Source organism: Stomoxys calcitrans, chromosome 1 (genome assembly GCF_963082655.1).
Source record: "Stomoxys calcitrans chromosome 1, idStoCalc2.1, whole genome shotgun sequence".
In the NCBI taxonomy this organism is placed as follows: domain Eukaryota; kingdom Metazoa; phylum Arthropoda; class Insecta; order Diptera; family Muscidae; genus Stomoxys; species Stomoxys calcitrans.
The window spans coordinates 74,173,174-74,185,763 of NC_081552.1; the positions used below are offsets into that span (position 1 = coordinate 74,173,174).

At 38.5% G+C, this 12,590-nt stretch overlaps 1 protein-coding gene and 1 long non-coding RNA gene across 9 annotated transcripts in view; one reads left to right on the forward strand and one right to left on the reverse strand.

The window, feature by feature from the left end:
- LOC106092346 (rab11 family-interacting protein 4B) overlaps positions 1–12,590 on the reverse strand; it is a 416,788-nt gene that overhangs the window by 60,490 nt on the left and 343,708 nt on the right. For 4 of the 8 annotated variants that reach the window (XM_013259178.2, XM_059370574.1, XM_013259176.2 and 1 more), the window contains exon 2: positions 1,121–2,015. The exons of the other annotated variants lie outside the window; for them this stretch is intronic. In XM_013259178.2, the coding sequence (XP_013114632.1) occupies positions 1,121–1,810 (690 nt within the window). In that variant the 5' untranslated portion in view covers positions 1,811–2,015. The remainder of the gene's footprint in view (positions 1–1,120; positions 2,016–12,590) is intronic. 8 annotated transcript variants of the gene reach the window in all.
- LOC131998187 (uncharacterized) lies at positions 475–1,160 on the forward strand. Its single transcript, XR_009398642.1, has 2 exons — positions 475–561; positions 755–1,160. It is a non-coding gene; the product is annotated as an uncharacterized LOC131998187 (long non-coding RNA).

Here is a 12,590-nt window from a genome sequence, read left to right on the forward strand (position 1 = left end):
TGATGAAGACACAAAATACTGTAACTTGTTTCTGATGATTTTTTTCCATCCCAACTTAATGCGTTTTCACCTATTTAGTGAAAGATGCAGAAAAATTTCGATCATTCAATAACGATTTAGAGCTCCTAAGTGTAGTATAGATTAAACTCAATATCCATTAAAACTTACGAGTCTAATATGATGGAAAATTCTATGTTTTCGCACTTCGTCCTTCGCGACAATTTCTTTATCGTTGAGAAAAATTCCTTTTTTTGTGTCAGCTTCAACACTTCATATAATCTAGTGACTTAACTCATTATTTTTTGAAAGGGCTAAGTCATTCATGATTTTAATTTAAACGTAGGTAATTTCTTAGTTATCGAGTTTTTTCTTATAAAAATTTCATCCGTAATTGTAAATCATTTCTCAACGACCCATCAAAACACAGTCATCCATAAAAAGGTTGAGTTTTTTATTTATTAACCTTTCTCTTCATATTGACAAACTTGCTGCAAAATTTCTTCGTTTGCATTTTTTTCAAAATAATCTCCCATCGGTCTGTGTCATCAGATTTGTTGAAAGGTATGACGATTAAAAAATTTATAGCCCAGTAATTATTTGGTCATTTTGTTGGTCATCGTTTGGACAGGAAAAACTGAAGTTTTTTTTCTTGCTTTTTCTAAGATTACTGAAAAGTTACGGCATTTAAGAAAACAATATTTTCAATTATGTTGTTTACTGTCCTAGTTTGTGAATTGTTTTCTTTTCTTTTCAGAGTCTGTTGAAAGAAGATGGATTAGACAACAAATCCAAACAATTTTCATTGTGTGGCCCCTGGCATTTTTCACTTCAACGGGTAAACAGAGATGAAGTAAGAGATTTAATAAGATCGTGGTAGTCATTGGAACTTAAATCTACAGTCATGATGAAAAGAAAAGAAAAAATCCAAAAAGATTATTTTATTCAAATCTATACAGAACTCAGAACAAAACGCCGAGTATTCAAGATATGATCCAATATCATTTTACCCTGGGACCTAATCTGGAAGTTTCCATCTATGTTATCTGATTTACTTTCCTTAGCAGAATAATGCCTTTGTGAATATTCTATAAAAGCTTATTTTCTATGAATCAATGCTTACTTGTTCATTGAGGTTTTCACACATTTCCAAGCTAATGCCATTCATTTTGTTGTTATTATGCTGATGAAGGTGATGATTGTTGTTGTTATTGTTATTATTTTCACTATTCAGAACCGCTGATTTCTCCTCGTAATCACAAATTAATTTATTTTTAAAATTTTTTAAATTTTCCAATTTAAAACCATTCGTGTTGGTATTATTGGTTTTATTATTCGACTTATTGGTTAGACTCTCCAAATTGATTATTTTACTACTTGTATTGTTGTTGTTGTTATTATTATATTCAGCCTCTACTAGTTTATTATCGATGAATATCAAAGAACTTGGACCCGAAGGTGATGGCACTATATCATCAAAATCTGCAGGATTCAAACTTAGAAAGGTCTCCTGATCAATCAGTACGGGCTGTTGACCATAGTCCGTTTCATAACCACTACAGCCCAGGGAATAGGCTGAATTGCTCATACACGATTGCTGCTGATTTGTATTGAAGTTCAAATTGAGATCTTCCAAACTTTCGCTCGATTGTTTATGACCCTGGGATTTATCACCAAAGGTCAGGGTATTGTTCAAGGATAATTTTTGAGTATTATTCGTTACAGCTGCTGGTCCAACAAATTCAAATTGCCCGGCCCACATATCATAGGCCAAATCGATACTATCCGGTTGACTTGCGGGTTGACTTGACATGATTTGCTTGAGTGAGGTGTTTGGTTTTTAAGGTGTTTTAGATGATTGTTTTTTTGGAGTTTTTTTTATTCACTCGAATCTTTTTCGACTTTTAAGGCACTTTCTTGAGTTTGGTTTCAAAAAGATGGAAGACTTGAGTTTTAATGCTTTGCCAAATAATTTTTACATGATACAATTTATGTTAAAGGCAAAATTGGCAAAAACTCTGTAAATAACATTTAAGGTGGATTTAAAAAATATGGAAAGAAAACGAAGAAATAAAAGATTTGTTGACATTATAGGTATGGTGATTAAATGATCTTGTGGACACACTAAAGTTTCATGTATTTTTTTATTATTTATTTTATATACAATTTTTGTAATTTCAACGAGAATTATTTTTTTCTGAAAGTGTACACTGATCGCCAGCGTGTGGCAGCAGAGAACATGTCTGTCTTTCATGTTATACGCCTTGATTCGAATCTTGGCGAGAACATCAGAAACATTTTTTGGCGATGTTTTATCCCCTCACTAATTGATATGTGCGTGTTCTTCATATCTGTAAAAGTTCTATACAAAGATGTGCCACTCTCGGCACACACTCGGGCATAAAAAACCGATCCTTTATCATTGAATAAAACATAAAAAGGCGAGCCCTTATTGATATGAAAGTAGTCTCCCAGCTGTTTCCAAATGAAGTCAAGTTTGAAAATTTTTGTACAAGTGGTGTAATTTTAACAAAATATACGACTGTGAAACCAGCTAGGTTGATGGTACTAGGTCAGCAGAGCAAACCTCAAAAGAGTTTGGAGTTTTTAGGCAAAAACTTTGTTTTATGGCCCTTTTGGTATCATGATCAAGATCAATGTCAAAGCGCTGCCAGATTTTGCGATTTATTCCCTTTTTTTAGTATCTTAATAGTAACTCAAAAACTCATATAAGATATTCAAATTTGGGTTCATCTTCCTAGGGGAGACGCGCCACCCCAAAAACCTACCTAAAGCGGGTATATAGGCCGATCGATACATTGTGGGACATGAAAGATATTTGAATGTAAAGTATGGATCTGACATAAAAACTAGGGGCCACAAATTGTTTTTCGTTTCCAAAAAGTTTTTATATCTCACGGTCTGTCTGTTGTAATGAAGACCGTTCAGGCCCACTTGGAACAGTTGAGTTTTTATTTTAAAGGTTAAGAAGACAGAAAAGACCGCAGTGCTATTGTTGATAGTAGGAAGTAAAGGCTCGCTTTCCAGACAGAGAAAAAAGTGCGAAAGATACTATTTAATGACAGTCCTTAATAATGGCCCCAAGATATGGATAGGGACGAGAAAGATACTATTTAGTACACGGTACCAGGGTACTGTTGTTGTTAGTGTTGTAGCAGTGTCTTATTCACTGAGGCGGCGACCCCTATCGATGAAGGACATCATCGCGTCAATCCGGTACGTGCAACCAGCTGTCATGGGATTGAACCAGTGTACTATTTAATATCAGGGTACTATAAGTACTAGAGTACTATTTAGTACTAGGGTACTATTTTATACCAGGACACTATTTAGTATCAAGGTACTAATTATTCAATCAAGGTCAATCAGGGCACTATCTAGTACCAGGGTACTATTTAGTACCAGGGTACTATTTAGTACCAGGGTACTATTTAGTACCAGGGTACTATTTAGTACCAGGGTACCATTTAGTACCCGGGTACTATTTAGTACCAGGGTACTATTTAGTACCAGGGTACTATTTAGTAACAGGGTACTATTTAGTACCAGGGTACTCTTTAGTACCAGGGTACTATTTAGTACCAGGTGACATATGGAGGCCGGTTACTTATACGGCAAAAGGCTTTCCATAATAAAACGCGTTCTAGATAATTCGAAAGATTCAATGGCTGGCCTGTGACGAAATTACGGAAGCGTTGAGTTCTGCAGCCTATTGAGGTCTATATTTGTTGTGCCGCCAAGGTTGCGCTTAGACTCAGGGAGGTCGGCATGCTGAAAGAGAACGGAATTCGAAAGAGTTTGGGTGATCTTGCAAACACATCTCTGAGGGAGCTTTCACATACATCAACTAAACGGCATTGTTCCGACATAAACTGGTTGTGTGCGGCAGCGCTTCTTCGTAAGATGTCTTATCTAGGTACAAAATTGTTTTAACATTTCAACAAGAGTATTCCATGCTGGGGCACCACAATGAGTCAAACAGTCCATCGAGTAAACACATCCAATGGTGGACTCGCAAATTGATCTTCTGTTGGATTATTAAGAGAAGGGTGATTTCTAGCGAGATTTCTGCGCCAAAGTGTTTGCAATTAAGGAGGTCTACTATGTTCACCTATGATGTCTAACGGCTGAGTTCGAATCCTCGATAGAATATCAGAAAACATTTGCAGCGGTGTTAACCCCTTTTAATGCTCCCGATATTTGTGAGGTGCTATTCTATGCCAGGCATAAACTTCCTCCCAAAAGGTTATAAAAAGGAAATCTCTTATCATTGAGCTTAATCTTGATTTGGATAGCACTTATTAGTATGTGAATCGTTTGCCCGGTTCCTTAATAGAATGTTAATGGGCAAACTTGAAACTTAGCATCAAGATACGAAATGGTACACCACCACCCTGTGAAAATACTGTGTTGCCAAATCGAAAAATTTTGGAAATAGAATTTTGAAATAATGTTGAGGTAATTTCCCAATTTGATTCTTTCTAATTGGGCCCAAATTGATTCTTTTTTCAAAAGATGAAGCTCGTAAAACCCTACACTTTTTTATTGGATTAGTATTTTGAAATACCTTTCCAACTATGTATAATACAAAAGTTGTAACATTCTCCCCCTAATTTTATTTGCAAATTGTTTACCTCAGGTGAAAATTTCCTCCGCAGGTGTCTAACTCGTACTTTGTGATTTGCAAAGACATTTGTAAACCGATTTTAAACTTAAATACAGATTCAGATTGCTTACAGAATTAATTTTGCTGTAACATGTTTTGAAATCCGATTCTTCAGTCAAAATTTATGGGGGTTAGACAATATTGAGCTACTTAACTCCAACTTATCGCATGCGACCTGATGGTGATGATAATGATGGCTATGATAGTGGGTTCAACTTCAAGGCAACCAAGCAGAAATTTTAATTTCCCTCTTAAACCAGCAAACATTGTCCGTGTAGTACGTACTACCATAACCAAAAATAGAAATATACACCAAACATGTTGTATAGTAAGTTGAATCAGATGGCAGAGGTCTACTGTTTGGCTGTTGGTTGTTTTATTTCTTCATTCATTTCTTGTCAATCTCTGCGTCTCCTTGCCATTTCCAAGTCATTTGCCAATAGTTGATGAAATAAACCGCCTACAAAGATTTGTAGATAATGACCACATGATTGCAAATTTAACAGCAGAATTTGCAGGGAGAGCACTTTGCTTAGACGGTGTAAAATGTGGTGGCAGTTAAGAGGGGGGAGAGGGCTATCATAGAGGTTTAAAGACAACATTTTCCGCATTTGAAAAGTATGAAATAATGAGATCACGTTTGACGTTTTTCCATATTTTGTTTTGCGTTGGGGGCAAGATATATAAAATGTTTATTTTATATAAGCATATGATTGACAATTTGGTAAAAAAAACAACATTGCATAATTTATTTAATAGTTAAACGGTAGTCTGGGGGTCAACTAAGTAGCTTAGCTGTCTGGGGAAGTTAAGAGACAATAAATTTAAGCCTTGATCCTATGGTAATATGGGATCGTGAAATGAAATGTTTTGATGTTGATTTTCAGTTTAACTGGGAGAATGTGAGTATCATACAAAGGTTATTTTAGGGAAGGATGTCATATAAGGAGCCATGTGCAGTCCCCTCATGTGTTTAATCAAAATCCAAACTTCAAAATTTCATAACTACAGGCAAATAAAAAATTTTCTAAATCGAAAAAAAAAAATGATTTTTAATGAATTAGTAGCTACTAGCAGGCAGCCTGATTGATCATTTAGGGGGTTCTATCGGGGTGGGGCTGTCCCCTGCACTTGGTCCCACACACTACTATAAAATATGATCTTACATTTAAGTGTCATTTTGTACCTATCGGACGGAAGGTGCCACTACATACTTGTCCACATATATGTGGCAAAAATCAATGGTCCAAAATATTAACAACAGATAAGTGTGCCGATATGCCTACGTAGCCATGAAGGGGAGACGACCTCTGGGACTTGATCCCAAACTTTAACATCAGATTCGTACTTTACCCCCACAGACCTATCATTTAAGCACCAGCTTATGAACGGCCGGCATGTTTTGCGGGGTTTTTTCATTACTTGTACCAGATTCAGCAGTACGACTAATGACACGTATGCGAAATTGACAAGATTGGAAGCTGTCTGGATGGGCGAGGGCCAACGGTCTTGGCAAAAAAACCCCCGTAGAAGAATGCTCTGTGTTTTAAGGCGACCTGTCCTGAATGGGGTAAAGCTGCCCGACCAAAAACTAAGCCAAATAAGGAACGTCGATGAAAGGATCAACAGGGGACAAAATGCGCTCTACTCTAATCGCAACGCGATATGAAGGAGTTAGGGACTTAGGCTTGGGGCGGTACACAGAGTTTTTACGGCAGTTGTTAGGCCGATTCTCATCTATGGATGACTGGTTTGGCATAGGGTACTGGACAACAGTACCATCCGTAGGGTCATCGAAAAGGTACAGGGTGTACGCCAATAGAGGCGTTGAATGCTATTCTCATCTTAAGCCTTTGCACCTGTATGTTTAGTGTGGGGCCAGGATGGTCGTCTTAAAACTGAGGGAGTCACGTACCTGGCGTTCATCAAAATTTGAAGATCCGACAAATCGTTGTCCCGAAAAGCAGTCTTCTGGCTGGGGGTACTCCACCCTCCCCTGCCACATTTTGTACACATAGATAGGTCGAAATTGGATGGGAGCACCAGGCCAGGAATCTCCAGGGAATCATGTAGGCTTCCGAACGGGTGCAGGTTCTTTCAGAAAAAGGTCTTTGCGCTACGGAAGGCTATGGGGACGATGTCGATTAGGGAACGGCGGACCAATCTTCCTATCACAATATACGTGGCCAACAGGTGGCGCTGGCATCGGGCCATGTGAAGTCTAGTTAGAAGATGCAAAGAACCCTTTCGAACCATGGGAAAGGCTGTCAGGATCCGCCGAAACCTGGGCCATCAAGGGGTAGAGGTGTGCCAAGGAGCCGACAAGATGACCAGGAATTGATGGCTCATTGGCCAAGAGCGAGTAATCTTGGTAGGGAGGACGTGTTCTACGATGACCTCGCGAATGTGTAGTGGTTTGGAGAAGGGGGTTGCAGGGTGGTAAAGGCATCGGGGCCAAGTATATCGAAAAACATGACGTCTCTTATCATGCGTCATTGCCATGTTAGGTCTTTGACGTCCGCGCTGTTGGCAGGGAAGGGCACATTTCTGGAGATAGCGAGATAACGAGGAGGAGTTGAAGACATTCGAACGCCTTTTGTATTAATTTCGAGACATGATAATTGGTGGATAATGGGTCTATGTCTGGACCTACCTGTACCACATTTAGTGTGAGTGTCAGAAGTAATGAGTGTGGGCCTCAATTAATAAATCAAATCAGGGGACCAACCAACACAGAAAAAATAAAAATCGATTTCAATCACGAAATTTATTGATCCAATTAATGTTTCAATTGAAACTGCTTCAATCACAAAAATTATAATATCAAACTGTTTTTAAAAAAAGGTGATTGAAAAAATTTTCAGTTAAACAAATTGCATATTGAATTAAAAAAATGTTTGCAAATTTTTTAAATTTCTAATTAATTTTTTATTTGATCCAATTAAAAAAACTCTTGGAATTTTTAATTCGTGTTTTAATTGATCCAAATAAACAAATGATTTTTTAATTGGATTAATTAAGAATTTAAAGGGAAATATGTAAATTTTATATTAAAATGTTTGCGGAAAGCGCGCTGTGTAAGGCACCCCCTGGATTTCGATGCAACATGGTTAACATATGTAATACTTCTGGAACACGAATTTGGGGTTTATGTTTGGGTCCTTCGAAATAAACACCTCCGCAGTAATTTCCAAAAATACAGCGGAAAATATTGTTTCTTGAATTATAAAAGACAGAGCAGCGAGGGGGGTTTAGGTCTAGCTACCGACATAGGCTAACAGCAATTAATATATTTTAATTTCAGTAGCTTTATGAATTACATACATTGGGGATGTAAACCCAACAAAAAATTTTTTATCTAGAATATGTTGAAATTAGATCGATGCTAAAGAGCCCGTTACGCCATTAATATGATTTTTTTTATTATAAATAAGATTAGAATTACGTCTAGAAATTTAAAACGGAAGTCGAAAGACTGTTTGGTTTGGGAGTTTTATCTTCTATATATAGAAAGTATTTATCAAAAACGGACAGTCATAACAGTGTTTATGGGTCTAAAACGTTTCCGATTTAATTAACAATTAAAAAATCGTTAAGTTCGGCCGGGCCGAACTTTGGATACCCACCTCCTTGGGTATACATGTAAACCATCTTTTGTCATAATCCGATGAAAAATGCATAATTTATACCCCCATAGCAGTTATATGGAAATATGGTCCCATAAGTACAAGTCATTGTTCAATTTTGTAGACCAAAATATTGGTCTTTTTGGTAACTATATCCAAATAAAGACCGAGCTGAACCATATACGACACGGATGTCGAAAAGCCTAACAAAAGGCACTGTGTAAAATTTTAGCGAAATCGCATTATAAATGCGCCTTTTATCACCCCAAAACCGTAAATAGAGAGATCGGTCTATATGGCAGCTATATCCAGATCTGAACCGATCTGCGCCAAATTTCAGAAAGACGTCGAAGAGTCAAACTTAACTCACTGTCACAAATTTCGGCGAAATCGGGCAATAAATGCGCCTTTTATCGGCCCAAGACATTAAATCGAGAGATCGCTCTATATGGCAGCTATATCCAAATCTGGACCGATCTGGGCCAAACTAAAGAAGGATGTCGAAGGCCCTAACACAACTCACTGTCCCAAATTTTTGCGACATTGGACTAATTTTTTAACTGAAAATCACAAAAATTACAACCACGATCGTAATTGAAAAATATTCGAATTCAATAAAAAAGGATTGATTCAATTAATTTTTTAATTGAAAATTTTGGATTTTCGATAAAATTTTTTATTGAAAACATTTTGGCCTTTTCTTCTTGTGGACCCATAGGTGTGTTTGTTTGAGGTGATGTATTTTCCATACCAACCTTCTGCCAAACCAGATGGGGCCTATATTTAGTTGTAGACCTACATAGACTGTATACGGTGTGGATTATGTAGACTCAAAAAAATAAGAAAGTCGTTTAATATGGGATCTGAAACCAAAAATGAACGGATATAGTCATTTAACAATAACAGCCGATAGCTCTATTAGTTCGAACTCTGATAACAGGCGCCCAAATGGATGCTGGTTATAATGCTTATCATTTCTTGAAATTGCCCATCCCTTTGCCCAAAATAATGTGGCCACCCATGTTTTTAATCATCGGAGAATTCTGGCATTCTGCCGCTAGTATTGACATCAACGACTCCCAAAAGTATGAAAAACAAAGCAAACAATTCCCCCCCAAGCAGAGCGTTTAAATTTTTCACCAATTCAAAAAATCTACACGGCAAAATGCATGGTGCACTTGCCAAGCAAAAAGCAGACAAAAACTCGGACATGCTTTGCAATAACTCTGCAGGAGACTCAACAGAAAAAGGGGACAAGGCAGTGCATAGGGGAGATGCCAGCAAGTCTAGATGACAAAAAGTATGTGGTGAATATTGAATTGCCCAGCAATCTATAAGCCAATGCAAGCGTCGATATGTCCGTCTATCGGTACACGATGCAAGTGAAAGTTGTAGGTTGAGATCACGTTGCAAGCATTGCCTTTGTGACCATGTGTTGTTGTTACCACCTTTTGGTGGTAACAACCATCATTTCATCTAAACTGGAGATATATATGACCATAATTATTAGCCACAAAACAACAATGACATTACCAAAGAAGCTGGCTGCCTTGGTTCCAACTCCCCTAGCAGAGAAATATCTGTTAAGCATTGGATAATCTCAGTCATCCAACAATGTGCTTGGTGGTAAGTGGAGGTAGTATGTTAGTTAGGCGATGATTATTTCCATTTTGTCCCTGCAAACAAAACTCGCTTTCATAATGGCCAATATAAACAAATGTTGACGAGTGATAATCCGTTAAGTGATTGGCCAAACGTTTAATAATTGAAGGCCGTTTGAAGATTTAAAGTTGAGCGTTGAGTTGAGCATTTTGGTCTCAGCTTTGTTTTCTGTTTTTGGTTTGTTTGTTTACTTTTTTATGGTTTTATTTATTGCGGCTTTAAAATACCAGAGAAAACTGTTCGCGTAGTCTTCGTTAAATAGCCAATTATAATGAACCGCAATATGAACTTTCAAATGAAGCGCCATTTTTCCCACACATCACATTGGTGTGGTTTCAGAGTAAAAGGCCAGCCAATGTGTTGTTGGGCCAATAATATCGTGCATGACCCATAGGTACTGCAAAGGAAAAGTTTTTGCCTCCATCATGTGTAGGTAACAACAACAATGTTTCACTTGTGGTAAATTAGGGAAAATTAAAAATAAAGGAAAGTAGGCACATATCGTGAATAGCAATGGAATATATTTTCCTGTAGATTTACGGGAAAAGTGAAATTAAATTGTTCCCTTAATGGAATTTTAAGAGATTTGGGAATAATTAATGGAATTTCGTAATATTTACTTAATCCATTCAGTCTTATTAAAATTATAGATGAATTTCAATATTTAGTAGAAATCAATATTGAAAAATTGAAATCATGATTTCTTGTTTGCCATTACCACCTATCGAAGTCCTCAATCACAAGGTGGGAGATGTCAGCTGGTGCCAAGGCAAATTGCAAATTTGACCATGAACGTTCCATTCAGGAGAGATGCAACCTGCCACACATCTCAATTAGTGCTATCCGATTCAAGTCTAAAGTCAATGATACGATAGGGGACCTCCTTTTTATAGCCGAGTCCGAACGGCGTGCCGCAGTGCGATACCTGTTTGGGGAAAAGTTTTTTCATGGCATACTACCTCACAAATGTCGCCAGCATTAGGATGGGATAACCAACGCTGAAAAATTTTTCTCATGTTCTCGCCAGGCTTCGTACCAGGAAGCCAGCGTCATAGGCGGTCATGCTAATCCCTGCGCTACAGTGGCCTCTAAGCTGGTGTCAGGGCAAAATTCAATAACGATTTTACTTTGCCACAGATCTAAAGCTTGGGCGTAGGTGTAGAATGAATAGTAAAGACCCAGAGGCTTCTGACGAAGGCACCTGATTAGGTCTTGAGGACAAGACCGGGCCAATATTGTGTTCGCATGTCTACCACTTGTGTAGGCCATGGGCTTTCTCCGGCAAAAACATAGACCTTGGAAAAGAGAAAGGATAAAAGGCGCCTTGCTCTCAAAACATTTGGAATATTTTTGCTGCAAGCTGATCTCTTTTATTGGGGAAGTATCATTTTTATTGAAGGTAAGGTTAGGTTAAGTTGAAGAGGGGGTGCAGATATTAATCTGCCCCATGCCACTATAGACACACACCTAAGCCTGTAATCGGCTTGTTGGGCGCTCTTACAATTAAAAAGTAACCTCGAACCGAAAATTTAAGTTAGGAATTCCGTGCTACTTACAAAATCATTAATTGTCACGCCCCTAAGTTGGTTCATGTCTGGTATTGTGTCCACACCTTAATGCCAGTATCTGCTAGACCTAAAAGCGGGTAATGATAAAGAAAATGCTCCAACGTCTCATCATTTACCCCGCATGCCCTACACATGCTATCACTTGCCTCACCGATTTTACATTAGTGAGCTCGTCGTCCGATGTGCCCCGTTAAGATACCCATAGAAATACTGACCTCATGATCTGGATCCCCCGTGGGATTGTCGTCGTCCTACCGACCGTCTCGTTTATTGACAGCAGTCCTCTGGCCTTCACTGTCAAATCGTCTGCCCTTTCACTCCCCCTTTCTCCTTTCTCTTTGCCATCCTCAGAGAAGGCATTAATTTCCATCTTACACTGCGAGACTGTTCGTGACCTCACCGTCCTGGTTATTATTGCCCTTATGGCAATTTTACTGTCCGTAAAGATGTTCACACTCGGCGTCTTTGCGTTAGCACCACACTACCTCATGCATTCCGTGATCACCCGGATCTCCGCCTGCAAGACCGTATTATGGTCAGGCAGTCTAAAAGAGATCTCAGTCCCTGGGTTCTCAATGTAGACCCCCCCAGGCCCACTCTGTCCTCTAGCTTTGATTCATCCGTGTGACATGATCTTCGAGATGTCAATACTAGGGTTCCGTCAATCCAAGAGTGTGACCGGGGCAGCAGTGCCTCGTACTCGACCTCAAGATTCATCTCAAGAATGCGATCGGAAACCTCTTCCTTCCTTCCAGGTTTTCTATCGTCGCCTTGATTATACCGCGATGGTATGACCTACTCCCATCCTCAATCCATTCTCCCATCGCCTTAAGTCTCATAGACGCAGTGGCTGTCTCACACTTAATCTGTCAATGGGTCGGATATCTAGAATAGTTTCCAGGTTAGATTGAAAAGAGAGTGCGGATATTAATCCGCTCCTATGGACATACGCCTAAGGGAGTACTCAGCTTGTGCGCTCTAAATACTAAAAAATTTAAACGCTAACCTTTATTGTAACTGTTTAACATTTCTCCTTGATGTTGAATGTTG